Source organism: Tyto alba, unplaced genomic scaffold (genome assembly GCF_018691265.1).
Source record: "Tyto alba isolate M040663 unplaced genomic scaffold, T.alba_DEE_v4.0 Super-Scaffold_18, whole genome shotgun sequence".
NCBI lineage: Eukaryota > Metazoa > Chordata > Aves > Strigiformes > Tytonidae > Tyto > Tyto alba.
Genome location: NW_024881280.1, coordinates 12682072 through 12701268, shown reverse-complemented (window position 1 = coordinate 12701268; position 19197 = coordinate 12682072). Strand labels below are relative to the sequence as shown.

Sequence of the window (19197 nt, the reverse complement as noted above, 5' to 3'; positions counted from 1 at the left end):
TAAAACACGTTTTCGCGGCCTGGCGCCAGCGCTTTACGGTTGTAACGCCAGCGAAATGCGGGGAACGAGGCACCCGCTCGGGCGCCGGGTTCGGCGGCTCTCACTCCGCCCCCGGACTACAACCCCCAGCAGGCAGTGCGCGCCGTGAGGCCCCCCCCCCCCCCCCCCAGCAGCAGCCCCGGGCAGCGCCTGACGCGCCTTAGCGCCGGCGACAGCGCCGTCGCGACTCCCCACTATGGCGGACAGCCCGCGGCGGGCTGCCCACGCTGCTCCCGCCGCCGTGGAGGGGGGGAGGTTTGTGGTCGGGCGGTGTCACGGGCGCCCGGGTGGGCGGATGGCGGAAGCGCCTCGGGAGGGAGCGGCGCTGCGCTGCGCCGCCGCGTAGCTGAGGGGGCCGGGGGGAGGGCGGTGTCCGCCATGGCGGGCCGCGGCGCCGGGTCTTCGGAGCACCTGGAGCGGCTGCATGAGATCTTCCGGGGCCTGCACGGAGAGCTGCGGGGCGTGCCCGAGCGGCTGCGGGGCAGCGTGGCCGGTGAGGCGGCGGCGGCCGGCCCGCCCTCGTGGCTTGGCGGGAGGGCGCGGAGCGGCCGGGGCTTGCTGTGGGGCCGTTGCAGGGGCGCCTGGGCGCTTTCGCCGTAAAGAAACCCGTTTCTACAGCAGCCGGCGGGCAGAGTTCTTTTAGGAAAGCCGGGGGGGCGGGGGGGGAAGGGGAAGGAGTCCGCCAAGGCAGTTGTAGAGGTTTAGTGCACCGCTTTGGGTAGGCGCCTCCTTGGAGGGGGCAGGTGGTTTTGCTTAGGCCTGGCTTCGCTGTGTGTTATTTTTCAGTTGCCGCTATGTTTTGGTAACTTTGCTCCTGAGCGTTAGCTGCGGTTGGTGCTTTACTCCTGTGGAGCAGCTCCTCTTGTCTGGCAAATTTCAAGTCCACGGTCAAGTGCTGCAGTGCTGGCCTTTCAGTTTCAGTCTTATCTCTGAGGAGGAGTTGTGATTTAGATGTTACTTCGTTATGTTTCTAGGTGAACTGCCTAAACTGCCGTGCTTTGGGGTTTTTTCCTTTTTTTTTTTTTTCGTCATTGTTGGACTATTGTTTCAAATCACATCACCAGAATTAGAAGCAGTTTTTATTATCACAACTGTCCACACTTGTAGACTTAGTGCCGAAGATTTGCATTTTAAAATGACTGTTTTAGAAGCCTGGTTTGTGCACCACCAATTCACAGACTAGAAAAAACTACACAAAGTTTTATTAGAAGCAAAACCTGATTTTATGGGTATTCTTTATATGATACGAGTGGGTAAAACACTCTGAGAAAACACTTATTTGTAGGACCTGGCATTGTGCTTCTAAGTCAGTTCTACATACTTGGCAGTATTCTAAGAACCAGAAAGGGAAGTGATCTGATAAGACTTTTACCAATGTCACCAAATCTTTCTGATTAAATATTTCCTTCATATGAGAAGCATGATACGTGGTTATGGTGAGCTGCTGTAGCTCAGCTTGGGTTTTGTACCACAGGAATGAGTAGGGGCTATCTGTCATTCTCCCAGAATCAATTTTATGTGCTTAAGTATAAAATCAAAAACGGTTTGTTCAGAATTTACCGGTCTGCGCTAGATAACACAGGCTATGCAAAGCTTAACATTTTGTTTCTTACCTGGCTTTCTGTTTAATAACAAGTTAAATTTGGTGTCATAGTCCTCGTCATCAGCATTTCCAGAAAGTTTGGTACAAGAAAGATGTTCAAACCTGCAAACAACAACTTTTGAAGCTGACTTAATTTCATTAGCAGTCAACAAGAATAAAAAGCATGAAAGAAGAAATGCCCTTTCTTGTAGGATATCCTTATCTTCTTTTAGAAAAGAGACTGGTTAGTCTCTTGGTGAAGCAAAGTTCTGTCAGGTCTCCATGGAACTGGGATAGTCTTGAGCAGTGGGCTTAAATGGAGTATTTACAGACAGCAGTTTTTGCAATGCTTGTAGATTATTTGTGATCTGTTGAAAAAAAAAATAATTACAGACATATTTCAGACACACTATGAAGTTCTAATATGACTGTTTTGTTCTTTAACTTTTTTGCTGCAAAAATCCGGGTAATGTTTTTGGAAAGTATTTCTAAGAGAGTTTAAGATAAGTCAGGAATATGTCTATCTGGTAAAGGTGTTCCACTCTCCTAATATGTTTTGTTTGCTTCTTGCACTTACAGGGAGGGGTGTGTGTCTTTATTTTGAGTTGTCTGATCCTGAAAACTTCAGGAGGTGATAAAAGATACTTTTTTTGATTGGCACACTCTCGAACTCGAGGGAAGACAGAACCTGTAGTCCTTAGCACATCTTAGGAGGGCAGAGGTTTGGAAATGCTGATGCACTCTGTATAAATGAGATAACAAATTCCTAGCTCTGGCAACAAATTTTTTTCTTCAAAATTTGTAAGAAGGCATTTTAAACAGCCTGGATCTGTTTCAAATATAGATACTTCCCTCTAAACTATTTCATTTAGCTGTACTTTTCAACTGGATCTATTTCTAATTGATTGGAAATCACAGACTGGTTTGGGTTGGAAGGGACCTTAAACATCACCTAGTTCCCACCCCCCTGCCCCGGGCAGGGCCCCCTTCCCCCAGCCCAGGGTGCTCCCAGCCCCGTCCAACCTGGCCTTGAACCCTGCCAGGGAGGGGGCAGCCACAGCTGCTCTGGGCACCCTGGGCCAGTGTCTCACCACCCGCACAGTGAGGAATTCCTTTCTTATATCTAATCTAAACCTACCCTCTTTCAGTTTAAAACTGTTACCTCCCATCCTATCACTACACCCCCTGATAAAGTCCCTCCTCATCTTTCCTGTCACCTGCTTTAAGTACTGGCAGGCTCCTAGAAGGTCTCCCTGGAGCCTTCTCTTCTCCAGGCTGAACAACCCCAACTCTCAACCTGTATTTGAAGGAGAGGTGCTCCAGCTCCCTGCTCATCTTCATGGCCTCCTCTGGACCCACTTGAGCAGGTCCGTGTCCTTCTTATGCTTGGGGGCCCCAGAGCTGGACACAGCACTGCAGGTGGGGTCTCACTAGAGCAGAGTAGAGAGGGAAAATCCCCTCCCTCGACCTACTGGCCACACTTCTCTTAATGCAGCCCAAGATACAGATGGATCATATTCAATTTTCCATCCACTGCTCTCAGTCTGCTCATCGCCCAGCCTGGATTTGTGCTTGGGTTTGCCTTGCCCCATGGGCAGGACCTTGCACTTGGCCTTGTTGAACTTCACAAGGTTTGCACGGTCCCACCTCTCCAGCCTGCCCAGCTCCCTCTGGATGGCATCCCTGCCCTCCAGCGTGTCACCGCCCCACACAGCTCGGTGTTGTTGGCGAACTGGCTGAGGGTGCGCTCGGTCCCACTGGCCGTGTCACCAACAAAGATGTTAAACAGCGCCGGCCCCAGCACCGACCCCTGAGGAATGCTGCTCGTCACTGGTCTTCACTTGGACATCCAGCCGTTAACCACAGCTCTTTGAGTGAGACCATCCAGCCAGATCCTTATCAGCCAAGTGTTCCATCCATCAAATCCATGTCTCTCCAATTTAGAGACAAGGATGTAGTGCAGGACAGTGTCAGATCAGTTAAAGGTTAATGAGCACGTGGGTAATGTTACTGTGGCATAGGTACTTTTTCCTTTTACTGCGTTAAAAAAGTTCTCTCAATGTAGTTTGAGTCAGGGTTTAATCCAGAGTGGTATGAATTAAGATGCTCAGTATATTCTGGCATCTGGCCAGATCCAGTATAATGCTTTCAAGGCACATTGCCTGATTTCTTATTGGTATATAGACAAAAAGACTTGAGCCATTGCTACTTGACTTCTGGAAACTAGCATTTCTTTGGCTGCTTGGTTATAAGTGCAGTGTCGTCTTAATCCTCTTGGGGGACACAGAGAAGTTAAAATACTTTTTTTCCAGTACTGCACCAGGTTTCAATTAGTTTGAGACAGCAGTTGTTCCAAGAGGTTTCTACTTAAATCAGATTAGTGAAATGGGGTGTGTGAAACAAAATATTGACTTCTGAAGGGTGTTTTCCTGCAGTTCACATCCATGATTTCACTTGCAACCCAGCTACGCAAATAATTGCATCGGCACAAATGTATGTGGTGGCAAATCACAGAGGAAGTTGAGGAGAATGTTTTTAGGAGCCTCCTAAGTCAGCATTTCCTCCTGAATAAACTGGGGATGTGAAACTGCATTTCCTCATACCAGCTAGTGTGACATTTATTAACAGTCATGATGTAGCTTAGTTTGTAATGACTCTGTGTGCTACTGGTGAGCATAGATTTGCATTAGATTATGGGGTTTCTGTTTTAAGTTCTCTACAGTTCAAATTCTGGGGCTTAATATGGATTTGAACTGCATGTCGTGTATATGCAAGGAGCTACAGGAAAATGTTTTGATCACTTCAAATTTTTTTCCTCTTCTCTGTTGAGAGCTCAGGGGTTTAAAAACTGCTTCTTCTGCAGAGAAGTATGTTTACAAAAAGGTATTATCAAGTAATTTTTTTACCGCAACAGTGTTTTCATAATGTTGACTTTAGTTTTGTCTTTAAGTTTAATCAAATGAGAGAAGTTTTATCGAGACGATTGTCTGCATTTTTTACTACCCAGAATTTTATGTAAGACTGAATTATTCTCTCTTGAGAGCGATGAATTAGGCTAGTGAATATTTATCAGACTGCTGATAGAATTTGGTTTCATTTGCAGTATTCTTCAAGAGTCCACTGGTGGTTGTCTTCAGGGCTTTTGCAAAAGCTTAAAACCCATACATTTTAGCTCCATTGAGATAAGGGGAGTTTCAGAATTATGCTTTCATAGATCGTGGATATTAGAGAGGTATGATAGTTTTTTAACACATGCAAAATACATGTCTTAAGGTTTTGTTTAAAAATAGAATAACAGCGATGAAACCCATCCTTTGGCCTGTAAAGCCTTAGATACAAGGATCTTCGTAAATGACTCTCAGACAACTGAAATGTTTAGTTTTGTTGGATGATTCAAACAACTTCCAGAAGAGGGAAGCATTTGGGCATCAATCCATGAACCTGAGGTGCTATCTTGATGGCATCTTCAATCTCAGAGTACTCTAGAATGCTTATACCTGTTCCCAGTTACTTTATGACCACCAGAATGCAGAGTGCCCTGTCTGCCAGGAGCGTCAGGGCTCACTTGGGAATGTAGACTGACTTGATGTTCTGTTCAAATCCAAATTAGAGTTTGAGCCTTCAGTAATCTTGCCAAATGCGTGCAAAAAATAATAAATATTTATTAGGTGTTTATCAACATGTCCTCTTTGTTATTCTTTCATGTTAAATGTTTTTCAACATGCAATTCTGTCAGTGGAAATTGGAGGATAATAGGTAACAGAAATATTTCAGGTTTGAAAAATGACTTATGTTGTCTGCCAGAGGTAGTGGCCAGCATTTAGAAGGGTGATTTCTGCTCTCTCTCCACCCCCACCTCCAGAAAAGTTGTAAGAACAGGCTGTTCCTGTTTGAGGTAAATTTTGACCTCAGATACTCTCTGTAATCAGCCATCTGTGGCAGCTTCCTTGTCTATAATGGATTGAGTTGGAGTTCTGTTGTCATTTCTCTGTAGTTTATCTGACATGCTACTTTTTCTTCCACAGAGGAGAAGAAAAAATTAGTTCGAGAATTTGATGAGAAACAGCGTGAAGCAAATGAAACGGTAAACAAAAGTCTAGGCTTCTGGCCTTTCTGACTGGTTGAAATACTGATGCTTTAAAAAGGACAGCACTTCCAAATGTTCTTTCTATATGGATCCTATTCTGGCGGGCAGATGATGTATTTTTTTAAATGTTTGATTAATCGATCTGAATGGTGTGTCTGTGTTTGTCAAGACTGTTGTATGTATCTGTGTGGATATTGTTGTGGTTTGAGCCCAGAGGGCAACTGAGCACCAGGCAGCCACTCGCTCACCCCTTCCCCCTCAGGACTGGGAAGGGGAAAATAAAGCAGAAGGCTTGGGAATTGAGGTAAGGACAGGGAGGGGTCACTCGCCCATTACGGTCATGGACAAAAAACTCTGCTCCAGCGCACCTCCCCCCCTTCCTCCTTTCTTCCACTGACCTTGGTGTTTGCCTAGGTGTCTCTCACAACTTCTCACAACTCCAACTCCTCCTCCTGGGTTCCACTTCTTAAATACGTTATCGCAGAGGCGCAGCCACCGTCACTAATTGGCTCGGCCCTGGCCAGGGGTGGGGCTGACTTGGAGCTGGGGGAGCTTCAAAGCCTCGAGAAGCTTCTCACAGGGGGCCACCCTTATAGAGCCCCCTCCCCTGCTACCAACCCCCCCCACACACACATGGATGCAGCACATTCTACCCCTCGCCTCTGCAAATCACATATTTAAGATATACATATACAGATATAGACAGATACTCGTAAGGGCTTTTTTTTTTGTTTTAAATTTTGAGTGCTTGATGTGGATATTGCCTTCCCTTTGAGCCAAGGAGAGTGATAGAGGTGCAGTTAAAATTGCTAGAGATTGTAGGGAGGCCATGTAGAGAATCTGCTTTTTTTTTGTTTTTTTTTCTTTTTTTCTCCCTCTACTGTCTTTTTTCATATTGATCTTAACCCATCTAATCTTCCTGTAGTAGTCTGATGGTTAAATATCAGGGATCTTGAATAGTTGAAACCTCTATTGTATAGGCTTCCTGGGCAGGTGGTGACATGGAAGAACACAAAAACCCCCATGTGACTTCTGTCTTTAAGCAAGACATTATGGATTAAGCTTTCTTTTGATATTAATGTGCTGTTAGGATGTTTTTGAGTCACAGCCGAATGTGATGCTTTATTCCTCAAACTTACTGGGTTTTATTGACATGTGTCTTTGTAGGTGATGTAGGAGATGTAGAGCTCATATCGTGAAAGATCCCATATTGGCAAAGAACTTGAAGCGCTGTGAATTTGTAACAACTGTCACTAAAAGTTGATGTGAAAAATCACCCATCCAAAATCTCAGGGTTTACAAATCCTAATGGTTACCAGGCCCAGGCGCTCAGAGTATGAATTCAGTGGCATGCCTACCTGTGCGGTACAGCTCTGTTGCATGGATGTGATGAGAACCTGATACCCATCCGATAAATGCTGAAACTATACAAAAGCCAGAGCTTACAAACTGTGAAGTTAGAGTGGCGTTTCAGAAAAAAGCAGGCACTTAAGCTTGGCAATTTTTTTTTTTCCTTCCTTGGGGCATTCTGTCTCTGGAAATCTGTGGGGGCTGAACAGCATTAGGCAGGATGGGGTACTCGATAGTAAATGAGGGGCATGGGGTTAATCCTGCTCACCCAATCACATACAAACACGTGAATCCCTTCATCTGGTGGTGAGTTTTGAATATAGATGCTGATAAGAATAGATCTGGTGCTTTAAAAAATAAACACCTTTTCTTTTATTAAAGCTGCGGGAAATGGAGGAAGAACTGAAGTATGCTCCTCTGCCTTTCCGCAACCAAATGATGAGCAAAATCCGGGCGTACAGAAGAGACCTCTCCATGTTCCAGAGAGAGATGAGAAGCACAGATTTGGGATTGGGCCCTGGAAATCAAGGCGATATAAAATACGGAATCTTCTCCACAGAAAATGAACAGAGTGTGAGAACAAGATAGAAATTTTATTTAACACTGCTGTGATTGTTTAATAATAATATTCCAGATGTATTGTTTACAGTGTTTCTCCTTTAATCCACTGAGCTTCTGTGCTTGTATAACTCCCTGTACATCTCTCTGCATGTAACATCAATATTGCAGGGAGGAGAAAGAACACCTGGAACTCAAAGGAGAGCTTTTCTGTTCTAACACAAAGATATGAGTATAAGCAAAATGGAACTCCTTGAATGCCATGCGGTTAGTAACTTACACAACGTTCTGTACTGAAATGCTTTATTTAATCATTCCCTTACGGCAGTGAAAACACAAAAGTGATGCTTCTGACTGAGAGGAAAGGTAAACTGATCTCATTCTGGTCTCCAAAACTAGCAAAGTGTGTGAATCATGCATTGCATAGGTTCTCTGGTAGAATTCTCATTTAAGCAATCTCAGTGTAAATAATTACAGGAAAATGTAAGAAGTCATCCTGTAGCACTTAGTTCACTGTGGATGTGCTGCTATGGTGCAAGATACACACACAGTTTCTTTGTTTACCAGAGCTAGTGAGCCTGAATCTGCTGCTTACCTTCAGGCTGCCGCCAGCTCTACGGAAGGTTCCTGGGGGTGGGCTTTTTGTTTGCTGGCTGCAGACAGGGAAGGGTTGAGAGAGGCTCTTTCCTTAGTATCTCATTCTGCAGTAGCTTGGTAAATTTTTGCATTTGATTCTGATTGCTTTGTCTAAAACCTGAGAGCAGGGTGGTAGATCAGACTTTCTGAAGCTTAAGAAAATACTTTATTGTGAGCTTCCTTTCGACCCCAAAGTCAGCAAACATTTCTTATCCTCTAGCTGAGGCTACTGACATGAAAAGAGGAGGATCTTTGTTACTTAGCAGTCCATCTGTTAGTTAGTGCTGCTTGTTCCTAATCCTTTTAACTGTAAACTCTTAATGCTCTCCCCAGCAACCAACTGTGAAGTCACAAATAAGATTGAATTTAGATACAAACGGAAAGAAAAGTTAGCATCTGGAAAGCAAAGATACCAGTTTTATGTATATGTTCTTTGATGGAAAAGTAAATTGTTGCAAAGAGTTTTTTGTAACTCCTTCACTCTTTAGCCGTGTGTCCTTTTTCAAGGTTTAACGGGATTTCACTGTAACCTTACGATGTGAACAAGAACTCTTTCAAAAGTGACCGGGCTACATCAGTTCAGTTAAGCAGCGTGCAGAGCGAACACAAATGGGTGGCCGATGGAGTCACGGCCTAACTTTCTAATATGTCAGAAGCCTAATGCCTCTGTCTTTGTGCTTAATGGTTAAACATACGTCATTTTTCAGACTCATCTGCAGTCACAGAGGGTGCTGCTTCTCCAGGGAACAGACAGCCTGAACCGAGCCACGCAGAGCATCGAGCGCTCGCACCGCATTGCTGCCGAAACAGATCAGATCGGCACCGATATCATTGAGGAACTTGGGGAGCAGCGGGAGCAGCTGGAACGCACCAAGAGCAGAGTGAGTAAGCAGGGAAACTGTGGGCACCGTAGTGAAACAACCTGGTGTTAGCTGAGGGGACCTGCATGCCAGTCGTTACGCTGAGACCTCCCTGGGCATGGTAATCCACTTGGTGGTCGTTTCTGCAGACCGAATCCAGGCTGCCACGTTTCTGTGCCGTGCTCATGAAAGGAAAATAATTATTGTAGGTTTGAGGGGAGTATTTTTCTTTCGTGCCCAAAGAAAGATGGCCAAATGTGTGCTGCTGTGGCTGGGCAAGATTGGATATTAGAGCTAGAAATCTGCTTAAAAAAAATAGCACTACTGAAAAAATTAGATTTAAAAAATTGCTTAGGAGTTGCTCACCACTAGATTACTAGTAAAGGTTTAGATTTGGGAGGCAGTTACCAAGTTCTTCTAATGAAATTAAATTTAATTGAAACTTAATTATTTACTACTTCCAATATCTGTAGGTTAGCTAAGGAGGGAGAAAGTGGTGTCAGACAAGATGCCTGTTCCTCGGGTCAAGGAGCCTCGGTTCTACTGTGGAAGCTTTGAACAAGTAGTTAATTTGTTATGTTTACACACATATGCAAAACTGAGAATTTGATTTTTGAAGTAATAAACTGATGGCATTTTCTGTGTGTACAAGGGGTCCTCGGTGTAAAGCTTTTGGATGAGTGACTTGCAAGGGGATGGTGAGTTTGCCAAGTAAGCGCACTCAGCCAAAACAAAAAGCAAACCTCTTTTCTTAGGAGCTAGCTCTACTTGCAACAAAGCCTGTAGCTTTTTCATTTAAGCAGTTTTTCAATTTCAGCCAAAATTTTATTTGCCCTGCTCCCAAACTTGGGTTGGAGATCAGGAAAGGAAATGTGATCTTAAGATTTGTAGGTATAGTTTTTGTCCATTCTTTTTCTACTTAAAGATATTAGAGTCCTTCAAGCACATCAGTCTATCCACAGATTGTTTGTGAAGGTGCGACTGTTGCTGCGAGCCTTTAAGGCACTGTGTTGCTGAATTGTATTAACCACACATTCCAACTAGAAGCGGATTTTCTTCTTGTTTGGTCTTGCATAGCAAAGATCAGAAGTCTAGTATGCTTCGGGTAGACTTTGTAGTTTTCTTCCCAGCTTGGTCCAGTCCCTCCCAGTGCAAAGGAACGCACCTCCGGGGCCAGCTGTGCGGCTGGGGGCAATAGCTGAAGCCACAGAGGAGCTGTGCAGGCAGGTGCCTGCGATGGGGAGCGAGCGAGCTGGCTTACCTTTCACTGCCTGGGAAGGCTCAGAAGTGGAACAGGGAAACCTCTGCCCGGGGAGCTCCAGTGGCTGTACGCCCCGAATCCTGACTCTGTGGGACAACAGCTTTCTTAGCTGTCTCTAGCCTCACTTAATTACGTGCTTCTTAGCAGGTGACTTAGAAATACTTGGCAGTTCATTTCTGAGCATTACAAAGCTGAAATGGATTATCTGTTAACAGTTCAGAGCTTGTATCCACTGGGTCACTTCGACCTGCCAGTGCAATGTGGTTCGTCCTTTGCCAGCGATTGAACAGCATTTCGGATGGCTCCAGATACGCACTGGGGAGAGCACCTCAGGATCATTTTCTTCTGGTGTCAACAACTAGAATAATGGCAGGAAACTTAATGAAAGGAATTAATACCAACTTTCTGATATTTGTATAGTAACTAAAGGGGCAGAAAGTGATCCTAACTTGCTTAGCTTTGTATGTAGCTAAGGGAGAGTATACATGGAAGTCTCACTTCCTCCTTAGGAAGGAGACAATGCTTCCGGCTCATATTGTGTATAGAGAACAGTGTTGTCTCTGGATTTTGAAAATAGATGGTTAGCCTTGGTCCCGGTATTAATGGCAGCATTTCAACACTAGCTCCTTCCAGGTGCATCTTTACAGAGTAGTTGTGTACTTGTTAACTGACAGGTAACTTTTGTTTCTTCTTAGTTGGTGAATACAAGTGAGAACTTGAGCAAGAGTCGCAAGATTCTACGTTCTATGTCCCGGAGGTGAGTAGTGTGCCTGATTTGGGGCAGCACTGGGCTGCAGCATTGTTCCCTGCCAGTTTCGTGCAAAAAATAAAGAGCGAGCGGTGTCGGCTGGAACTGCAGGGAGGCTTTAGGGAATGGGTAAACAGAATGTGTGCCCAGGTACAGATGCTACTTTGTGTTTGCTCTGCTCTGGAAATTACTTAATGGAGTACAGGTAGTTGAACACCACTGAATTTGTGCTGCTTGTTTAGGATAATAGAGGGTCTTTAACCACCCCACATGCTGAATTGTGGTGAGCATGTAAGCAAGTTACAGCAAACTGCTAATGGTAACTTTAGGTGCAACTCCTTGTTGTTCATGAATCACTGCAGCACTCACTGTTAGATGTCTGACACAGATCTCTTTAGCCCAGAGTAAAGCTCTATCGTAGCCAGACTGTCATATGAGAAACTCATGATGACTTGTCACGGCTACTTAAGTGTATTTACAGTTTCTTAACTGTATGGTTTAATGATCCTTATAAACTAGTTCATCAAGGTGTATATTTCCAGTAGGTACTTCTAGCCTGACACCATTTCCTTTATACCCATTCCTAAAGGAAGTTCTGGTAATGGTATAATTTTCAGTAGTAAAAATGCATTATTATTTTGAGAGTTTACAGTTTTACATAGTTCCAAGTAAAAGCACGACACTGTGGGCTTTAGGACAGGAGTTCAACTGCTGTTTTCCTCTTCACTTAACTGAATGAGCAGGTGTACACAGAGCAGAATGATCCACCCTATGCAGGACAGGGAAAGAACAAACTGCTAGCGTTGAAGCAAGAAGCTTTAAGCACAATTTCCAGGAAAACATGAGTAGGAAACTACTGAGTGTGTCCCTTCCTGCTTGTTAAGAGCTATTTGAATAGCACTTTGGGGTCTAGCTGAACCAGGGACTATACTTATTGAAGGTAAGAGGGTGATCAAATTATCTAGAATCTGCTCCCATAATCGTGGGGGAAAAAAAAGCTATCTTGGCTTTTTTTTTTTTTTTTACTCTAGAGTTACCACCAACAAGTTGTTACTGTCAATTATCATCATCCTGGAACTAGCCATCCTGGGAGGTGTGGTCTACTACAAGTTCTTTCGCAGCAGATGAATCTTCATGACCAAGATGAGCTTTTCTACTGTTGAGGAACGGGATGGGCTGGCTGTTCCCTGTGACTGTCTGAGGATTGAACTGTCCCATGAGACAGCACAGTCAGCTGAAACTGTACTGACACTAGAGAGACAGAGACTGGGAATAAAAGGAAAAGGCAGAGACAGACTTGAACTACTGGTAAGATGAATAAGAAGGTAATAAATATTTTATTGTCTCCATTTGTATATACTTAACTAAATGAATAAATCTTGGTATGTAATAAAGTAGCCACCGACCAGTGGAAAAGCTAGTTTATTTAAAAATTGAGAAGTTAAACAGTATTTGCCAAGTGTTGACAATCTACCCACTCAAATGCCTCAGCAGAGCTCTGTAGTGTCCTGTGTATCCAACACTGTGGGTTCTTAAATCCTCACTTGCTCTTCACTGTCAGATTCGTCTGGAGAACTGGGTGTTGGGAGTTCATCAAAAGCAGTGTGTGCTCCTTCCCTCGTCTGCCCAAAGCATGTTGCTATCACGTCAACTGCAAGACTAGCAGTTGCATTCACTTCCTCTTGAGAAGCTCCAAGCAGTGGATTGACTTCAACCATGTCTACAGCTGAAAGCATTCCTGTGAAAATGATTTACAGCTTTGTTACTGTCAAGAAGGGTAACACCTCCTGCAGGGTTTCTTTTGCAGCCTTTCATTCCTTGCAGCGAGTCTGATATTTGAGCTTGTGACCTACTCTACCCCTTAGACAAGGAAAATTGGCTCTCAAGTGAGGGATGAGGTTTGTCATTCTTAGATGCAAGTCTGTGCTTTTAATTTGGTTCTTTCTTACATCGCCTCTGCCCTATTCATTCCTGCTTTCAGCATTCAGGAAAAATAAGTCTGATGTTCCATGTACATTTATGAGAGCAATGTTTTTTAATCTTGTTTTCTCCCAGTCCAAAACTTGGGGGATATAAAATAGCCTCGCCTAGTACTTTTTGCCATTTTATGATTCTGTTGACTCTGGGGTTTTTTCCTCCTTTTACTGCAAATAACTCATTGGTTAAGCACATTAAATACAAATTTCAGGGCATAAGGAAGACAGTCCTCATATAGAGGCAAGTGTAGTGTACTTAGTGAAAGCTTGATTTGTTAGCATTGAATGCTAGAATGGGACTTCAAACTGTAGGCAAGCAATTTTAGGCAGTTTTTCATTCCAAATGCCCATTTTTACATCTCACCTCATATGTAGAAATAGGGGACAGTATTATACAAGATGACCAAGTCATTTTTGGCATAACTTGTTACTATCACGTATTTTATTTACTTTTGGTAAGTTGAAGTTGTTGATGGTTCCAGCACCTGGGGACTGCCCAACCCCAGGCCTTCCTTTTCCCTTACTGGAGGCAGAATGGACTCTGTGGGCACCTCAGCTTTGACTACATTTATCTTATTATTTAGTTACACAGGAAAAACAACCAAGATGAGCTCCATGTAGTTTGTCCTGTCCTTGCTTAGTCCAATACTGCTGGTCAACTCCTACCTGTGTTGTGTATTTCCTCCGTGATGTACATGCCTTCTCTGTAAGTCAGGCCACCTAGAACAGGAGTCCCAGTTGCTGGAGCCAGTGAGGGATCAAACGCATCAATGTCAAAACTCAGGTGAATTGGTCTCTGTCTCCTGAGACAGAACAAAACAAGAAAAGCCCTCTCAGAACCTTCAGCTTGTTCTACACGTATTTCTTACTGTCCAGGCTGATCAGCAAAGTAGGGAGCATGATGCTAAAGATCCCCCCCAAGTCTTGTACCATGTCTTACACACATTTGGGAAGGGTTTTTAATTTTTTTAAGTACCTCTGGACTCTGAAACATCTCTGAACTTTCCCTGGTACACAGCAGGAGAACAGAAGTTTGTCTTTTTAGTTTCACTCAACATCTGCTCAGGTGTGATTTGGCTGAAGGTAAGTACTTTAGTTCTAACCACCTTAGCTGGTATTTGTATCCTTAGTTGGAAAAATATAGATAAACATATGATACAATCCAGCTTTTTCTCCTTTTGTACAGAAAGTCACGGTGAAAGGCTGAACATTGATTTGCATGGCATCTAGGATGGAGCAAGCCCCAAGCTTGCGGATTTCATAGACAGCTCATCGAGGTGAATGGGCCAGTCTGCATTTGTCAGGTCGCCAGCTGAAGGCCGCCTCCAAACTGTGTCGTGTCAGCTTAGTTGATGAAAAAGTGAAGGATAATCTCAAACCTATAATATTATATTAGTTAGTTACTATATGAAGTCTGGCAACTGATGACAGCTTAATAAACTGGGCAGTGCTTGTCACTCAGATGAGCTATTTAAGTGGTAGATTGTCCTTCCAACTCACTGCAGGTGCTCAGTAGGGAGCAGCATCTGGATGAGCAACTACTTTACTGAGCACAGCTGGAGCTGGGAGGGGTGAGCACACCTTTAGATACAACAGCACGCAGCACAGCTACACAGACCTCGCTCTGCTTACGGGGCTTTGTTCTACCCTGGGGTGAGAGGTTGCCCTTTCTAACTCTGATCCTCTCCCCACCACCCGGGGCCAGCAGGGTTTGCTCCTTGGTCTGGGTCCCTGGACGTGAGCAAGTGTAGCAGAGGCTCCAGCAGTGACCTGAAGCCCGGGGCTGGTTACAGTGAACGTCACTAGCTGAACCGAAAGTGGCAGCTGCTGTCAGGACAGGGCATGTGCACATCATCTAAGGAGGAAGCCATCAGATGCTTACGTCTCGTGTACTGCCAGCTGAATTCAAGATGCTATATATCTATATTTTAAAACTTTAGTGTATATCCTAGACTTTGAGTGGATTCAAACATCTTGTCAAACTGCATAAAAATGCAGAATTCTTCAAGAAACAGAAGAAATCCTGTAAAAGAGCCACAACTGTAGTGGCTACTGTAATGTACATTGTAGCTTTTTGCCAAACACTGTGAAATAGTTCCAGTTCAAGGTGTGGAAGTTGAGGACTAAAGGCTAAGGCTTTGCTATTGACTGTCACAGTTCTGTTTGTTAGGCCACCTTACATCAACCTTCACTTAAATAACTTTCAGGAAAGTAGATATTCAACAAGTAGATGGTAACAGTAGTTTGATTCAGATACTAGTTTCTTACCTGCCTATCAGTTGTTCAAATGTTCTTTCCATAACTTTCTGAATTCCAAGGCGATCAATATCCCTCATGGAAAAATACTGGATGTCATAGTTCTTCAAAATATAGCTGTTAAAATAGAGTTTTTCAAAATCATTACTGGCCTAAGCTTAAACCTAGCAACCCTTGTGAACAGCCAGACACGGAAAGAAGCTCACGACTTAAGCCTTTACAGAAATCCTTTGATCAACTTACTATTCAGCAGGATCCACATCCCTCAAACCAATGTACACAATATCAGATGCTGAAAGGCAGGGCTTTAGCCAGGAAAAGCCAGGAAGTTGTGGTACCTGCAAGCAAAGGTTTAGTATTAAGTTAAATGACATCTATAACAAAACGCTATTAAATGCTTCCCTCAGAACTTTATTTATAGCATCATTTCTCTGTCTAAACAGAGAAACTCCATCACCTGAGAGTTTGGCTTCCCAATTTCATCAGTCCCACCTTTGTTGTACCATTTTACCAGAACTGAACTTTAAACACTTTCCAGTTTGAGAACAAAAAATAAGAAGCCCAAATCCACAAGCAATAGGTAATTGGCATCAGTGAATGTACAGGGGAATGATAAGAAACCAGATACCCGGGTGCAGATCACTTACACAGTACATTTAATGGCAATGCTCTGTAACTTACCCAGTACATGATACTCGAGTGGAAGAATAAAAACCAAGGCACCTGGATCTTTTTAGGAGAATCACCCAAAAGTCATGCAAACTTCTTGCAAAAACAGTGTTAAAGATGGACAAATTCAAAGTGTTGAAGTTAAAAAAATGAGAACTAAAAAGAACATAACAAGCAGCTGTGCCTATATGTGGGGCTACATCATTCTGGTTTTTACTATAGAACTGAACAGAGCAGGTCTAAGCAAATGAAAGATGATGAATTTTTCAGCTTTGGTGATTAAGTAGTTAGGGCATGCAATTATAAAAACCCTTCAGTTAGCAGTACCTACTAATTTTAGGAGTGCTTTAAATTAACTCAGATTTCTCTTCTTCCTCTCCCAGCTCTGAAAATGGCTACAGCCAACACAGCTGTCAAGCAGCAAGAAGGCTTTGTTTCCCTCTACACTTCTCAATTACTAATTATATTCTAGTTACAACATTGGGACTTGTTTTTAAAAGTCTAACACACCCATAGCTAGGAAGCCCTTAGGATTAAATAAGCGCATACAATAAAAGTATTCATTACTCTGGGGCAGTGAAACTTTTCTGCAGTCATAAATTCAGTAGAGGGATAAATGAATTGGAGACCACTAAGAAAAAACAATTCAGGTCTCAGAAATGAAGCTGTATCTGCAAAACCCATCACCATACCCTCAGCTGAGCACAGTATCGATAATGTCGTCAGATACTCTTCAGTATCAATGATTTAGTACATTTAATACTGCCATTTTTAATTACACCTCTTCAAATAAAGAAAATGGAATGCCTTAACTTCCTTTGGTAGGCTCTGTTTTTACTTTGTTTCAGTAGAAAAGGAGTTGCCGATAGTGAAGGCAAAGAGGTGTCAGAACAAGGTGCTGGCATTTTCGCCCTAAATTATTAATAGCAGTTTACAAGTTCAGTTTGACTGGTTCCAGGAGCCCTGACACTAATGCTTGGTTTGAAGAATGCCAGTCAAAGGATTACATCCAGAAGTATTTTCCTCTTACACCAACAAAATTCATTTTAAAAGATTTTAAAAACCCTCAAGTGCCCCCTTGCAGTGCTCCTGTGGAGCTGAGCAGGCAAACAAGCGCCAGCTGGCAGCCTGTGGGTGGACTGTGCAGGCAACACCAGGGTTTGTTCTACAGTGACCTGGCCAAATGCTTTATTTTATTTCCTAGTCGGATGCATCACTTTTATACTTCATGTTGTCTGCTACATGGGGACACTGAATTCAGGAGAGCATTGACCAAGCTCATCAGCCCTGGCTACAGAAGGGATTCTGAAAACAGGTGAGGCAACGCCTACAGCAGAAGGGCTTGAAACAGCCCTGGGGGAGCTCTTGGCAGTTGTGCTAATTTAGTCAGTTGCTGCCACACACATTCTGCCCTTCTGTTGCGCCAGGAGAGCTGTTTGTAGGGGCACGCGGCTGGGACTTGGTGCGCCTCAAAAACTAACCAAGCAAAGAGACAGTGCCCCAGGCTCAGCTCTCGCGCAGTCCCAGCGAGGGGCAGAGCAGCTCGGCGGAGCTGCTGCCAGGGGGCCAACAACAGCCCGAGCAGATCGTGTCACCCAGGGACGGATGTGGCACTACTACATCTGGCTCTCATCCTCTTGGTAGGGAATGAAGAACAAGAAGCCTAGAGATGCTGAAGAGCAGTACCAGTTAGTAGAGGTGGGCAAGGAATGGGGAAGATCAAGTGTAGTCATGCAAACTATTTTGCTCCTTTTATACCCTCAAAGGAGCTGTTGTTTCTCTGTGGTTCTAGGGAGCCAAGTGCTAACTAGCCTTCCTGAGACTACTAGGTTGATGACCAACTGTCATCAAAATTCCAGTTTGGTGGAATTATGGGAGTCCACACTGAGCAGCACACGCTGGGCTGTGTCACGGCAGGGAAGGGTTGCTCCAAAACCCCTTCACAGCATGAGTGCAAGCAAGGAAGGAGATACAGGGCTCACCAGAAAATCTCCGCGGTCCTCTCAACCCGCCACGCTGTGTACCCTCTGAAAAGGTAGAAACCTCCCTGAGAAGCAAAGTGCAGCTGGTTGGTTTCTCTGTCGCTTGGAGAAAGAAGTTACGCTTAGCTGAGTGTAGGACAAGCATAGCCTTTTGCTGGTGGCAGGCAGTTTTAGGATTCAAGAAGGAATCCGTGCAGAGCGGTTGGGAAAGGACAGGAAATTTTTTGGTCCTGTTACCACCACAACTGCTCTACTCAGTGAGAGCGAGCCACATGCACTTGTTCACACATAAAGGTTCCCGCCGGTGAGGCAGATTGCGTAGCCAGACAAGCCAAAGGCACCTTCTGCTACCGCCAAACAGCCATCTAAAAGTTCATACTGTTCTAGAAGCTGCCTTGTACCAGCAGGACAAATGTTGGGTTCCCTCCCCCTGAACAGGAATACAGTATGGTAGGAAAAGCCCTTAAATGAGCAGCCGCCTGTTTGAGTAGCTGCAGATGCAGGCTGAGGGGCTTGGGTCAGCTGTTTCTGCAGCGGCTTCCTGACCGCTGGAACTCGCGTGGGCTTGTGAGGAGATCTCCCCACCAGCAGCGTTACCCGACTAGCTCGCCCCTAAGTGTAGCCTAATCTTACTCTTTCTCCATTACTGCTGCTGGCAAGCAGCCTGCTCCCCCACTGGCCCCAGAAAGCTCACGCAGTTCTTTTAAGTAGCTCTGAAAAAAAACCAAAACAACAAAAAAAAAACCCTGTTTTTCTGTGCTGCTCAAGAACCTGAGTCTGGCAGACCAGAAGACAACAATGTATACACGGGAAGCTGATAAAATACTTCTGTCAATACTTTCGTCCACTGCCTCTTTTAAGCAGCCCCACTAATTTTGCATTACTTTGGGAATTCTAACATGTTTGTAGAGACCATACAAGAATTGTGAGGAGAATATGTAATGACTCTCTAGGCTTGGGGATGAAATTAATTCAAAAGAATTTGCAGGAGAAAAGCAGAAGAGCTTTACCAGATGATAGCAATCTTGAGATGCCAAACAGGTACTAATGCAATGGTATCTGCAGTAGCCATAAAGACATTAAACATACTTGAGCTTACTTTGAAGAGGCATACATCCATCAACACAGCACCCCCAAAATTTATCAGAGAGAAAAATAAAATCTAAGAGAAATGACCAGCAATGCAAAGTGAC

The 19197-nt window shown here is 44.2% G+C and overlaps 3 protein-coding genes across 9 annotated transcripts in view; 2 read left to right on the top strand and 1 right to left on the bottom strand.

Moving 5' to 3' along the window:
* TMEM229B (transmembrane protein 229B) overlaps positions 1-19197 on the top strand; it is a 323642-nt gene that overhangs the window by 165650 nt on the left and 138795 nt on the right. The window lies entirely within an intron of this gene.
* Positions 211-16834, top strand: VTI1B (vesicle transport through interaction with t-SNAREs 1B). 7 transcript variants are annotated; one of them, XR_004405952.2, is made up of 10 exons: positions 420-1013; positions 4725-4853; positions 5358-5377; positions 5647-5705; positions 7440-7631; positions 8960-9133; positions 11069-11130; positions 12153-12429; positions 14284-14374; positions 16406-16834. XR_004405952.2 is itself a non-coding variant. In XM_032984611.2 (8 exons), the coding sequence occupies exons 1-8, from the start codon at positions 991-993 to the stop codon at positions 12247-12249; spliced, it is 756 nt and encodes a 251-aa protein (XP_032840502.1). In that variant the 5' UTR covers positions 420-990; the 3' UTR covers positions 12250-12537. The 7 variants fall into 7 exon arrangements, 4 of the variants coding, with proteins under 4 accessions (XP_042646899.1, XP_032840503.2, XP_032840502.1 ...); XR_004405953.2 differs by lacking the exon at positions 14284-14374; XR_004405951.2 differs by lacking the exon at positions 16406-16834 and having other exon boundaries at positions 14284-14558.
* Positions 12528-19197, bottom strand: part of ARG2 (arginase 2) — a 23081-nt gene continuing 16411 nt past the window's right edge. The window contains exons 5-8 of the mRNA XM_042790960.1: positions 15597-15691; positions 15366-15470; positions 13764-13900; positions 12528-12859 (exon numbers count right to left, since the gene is read on the bottom strand). Of these exons, the coding sequence (XP_042646894.1) occupies positions 12654-12859; positions 13764-13900; positions 15366-15470; positions 15597-15691 (543 nt within the window). The 3' untranslated portion in view covers positions 12528-12653. The remainder of the gene's footprint in view (positions 12860-13763; positions 13901-15365; positions 15471-15596; positions 15692-19197) is intronic.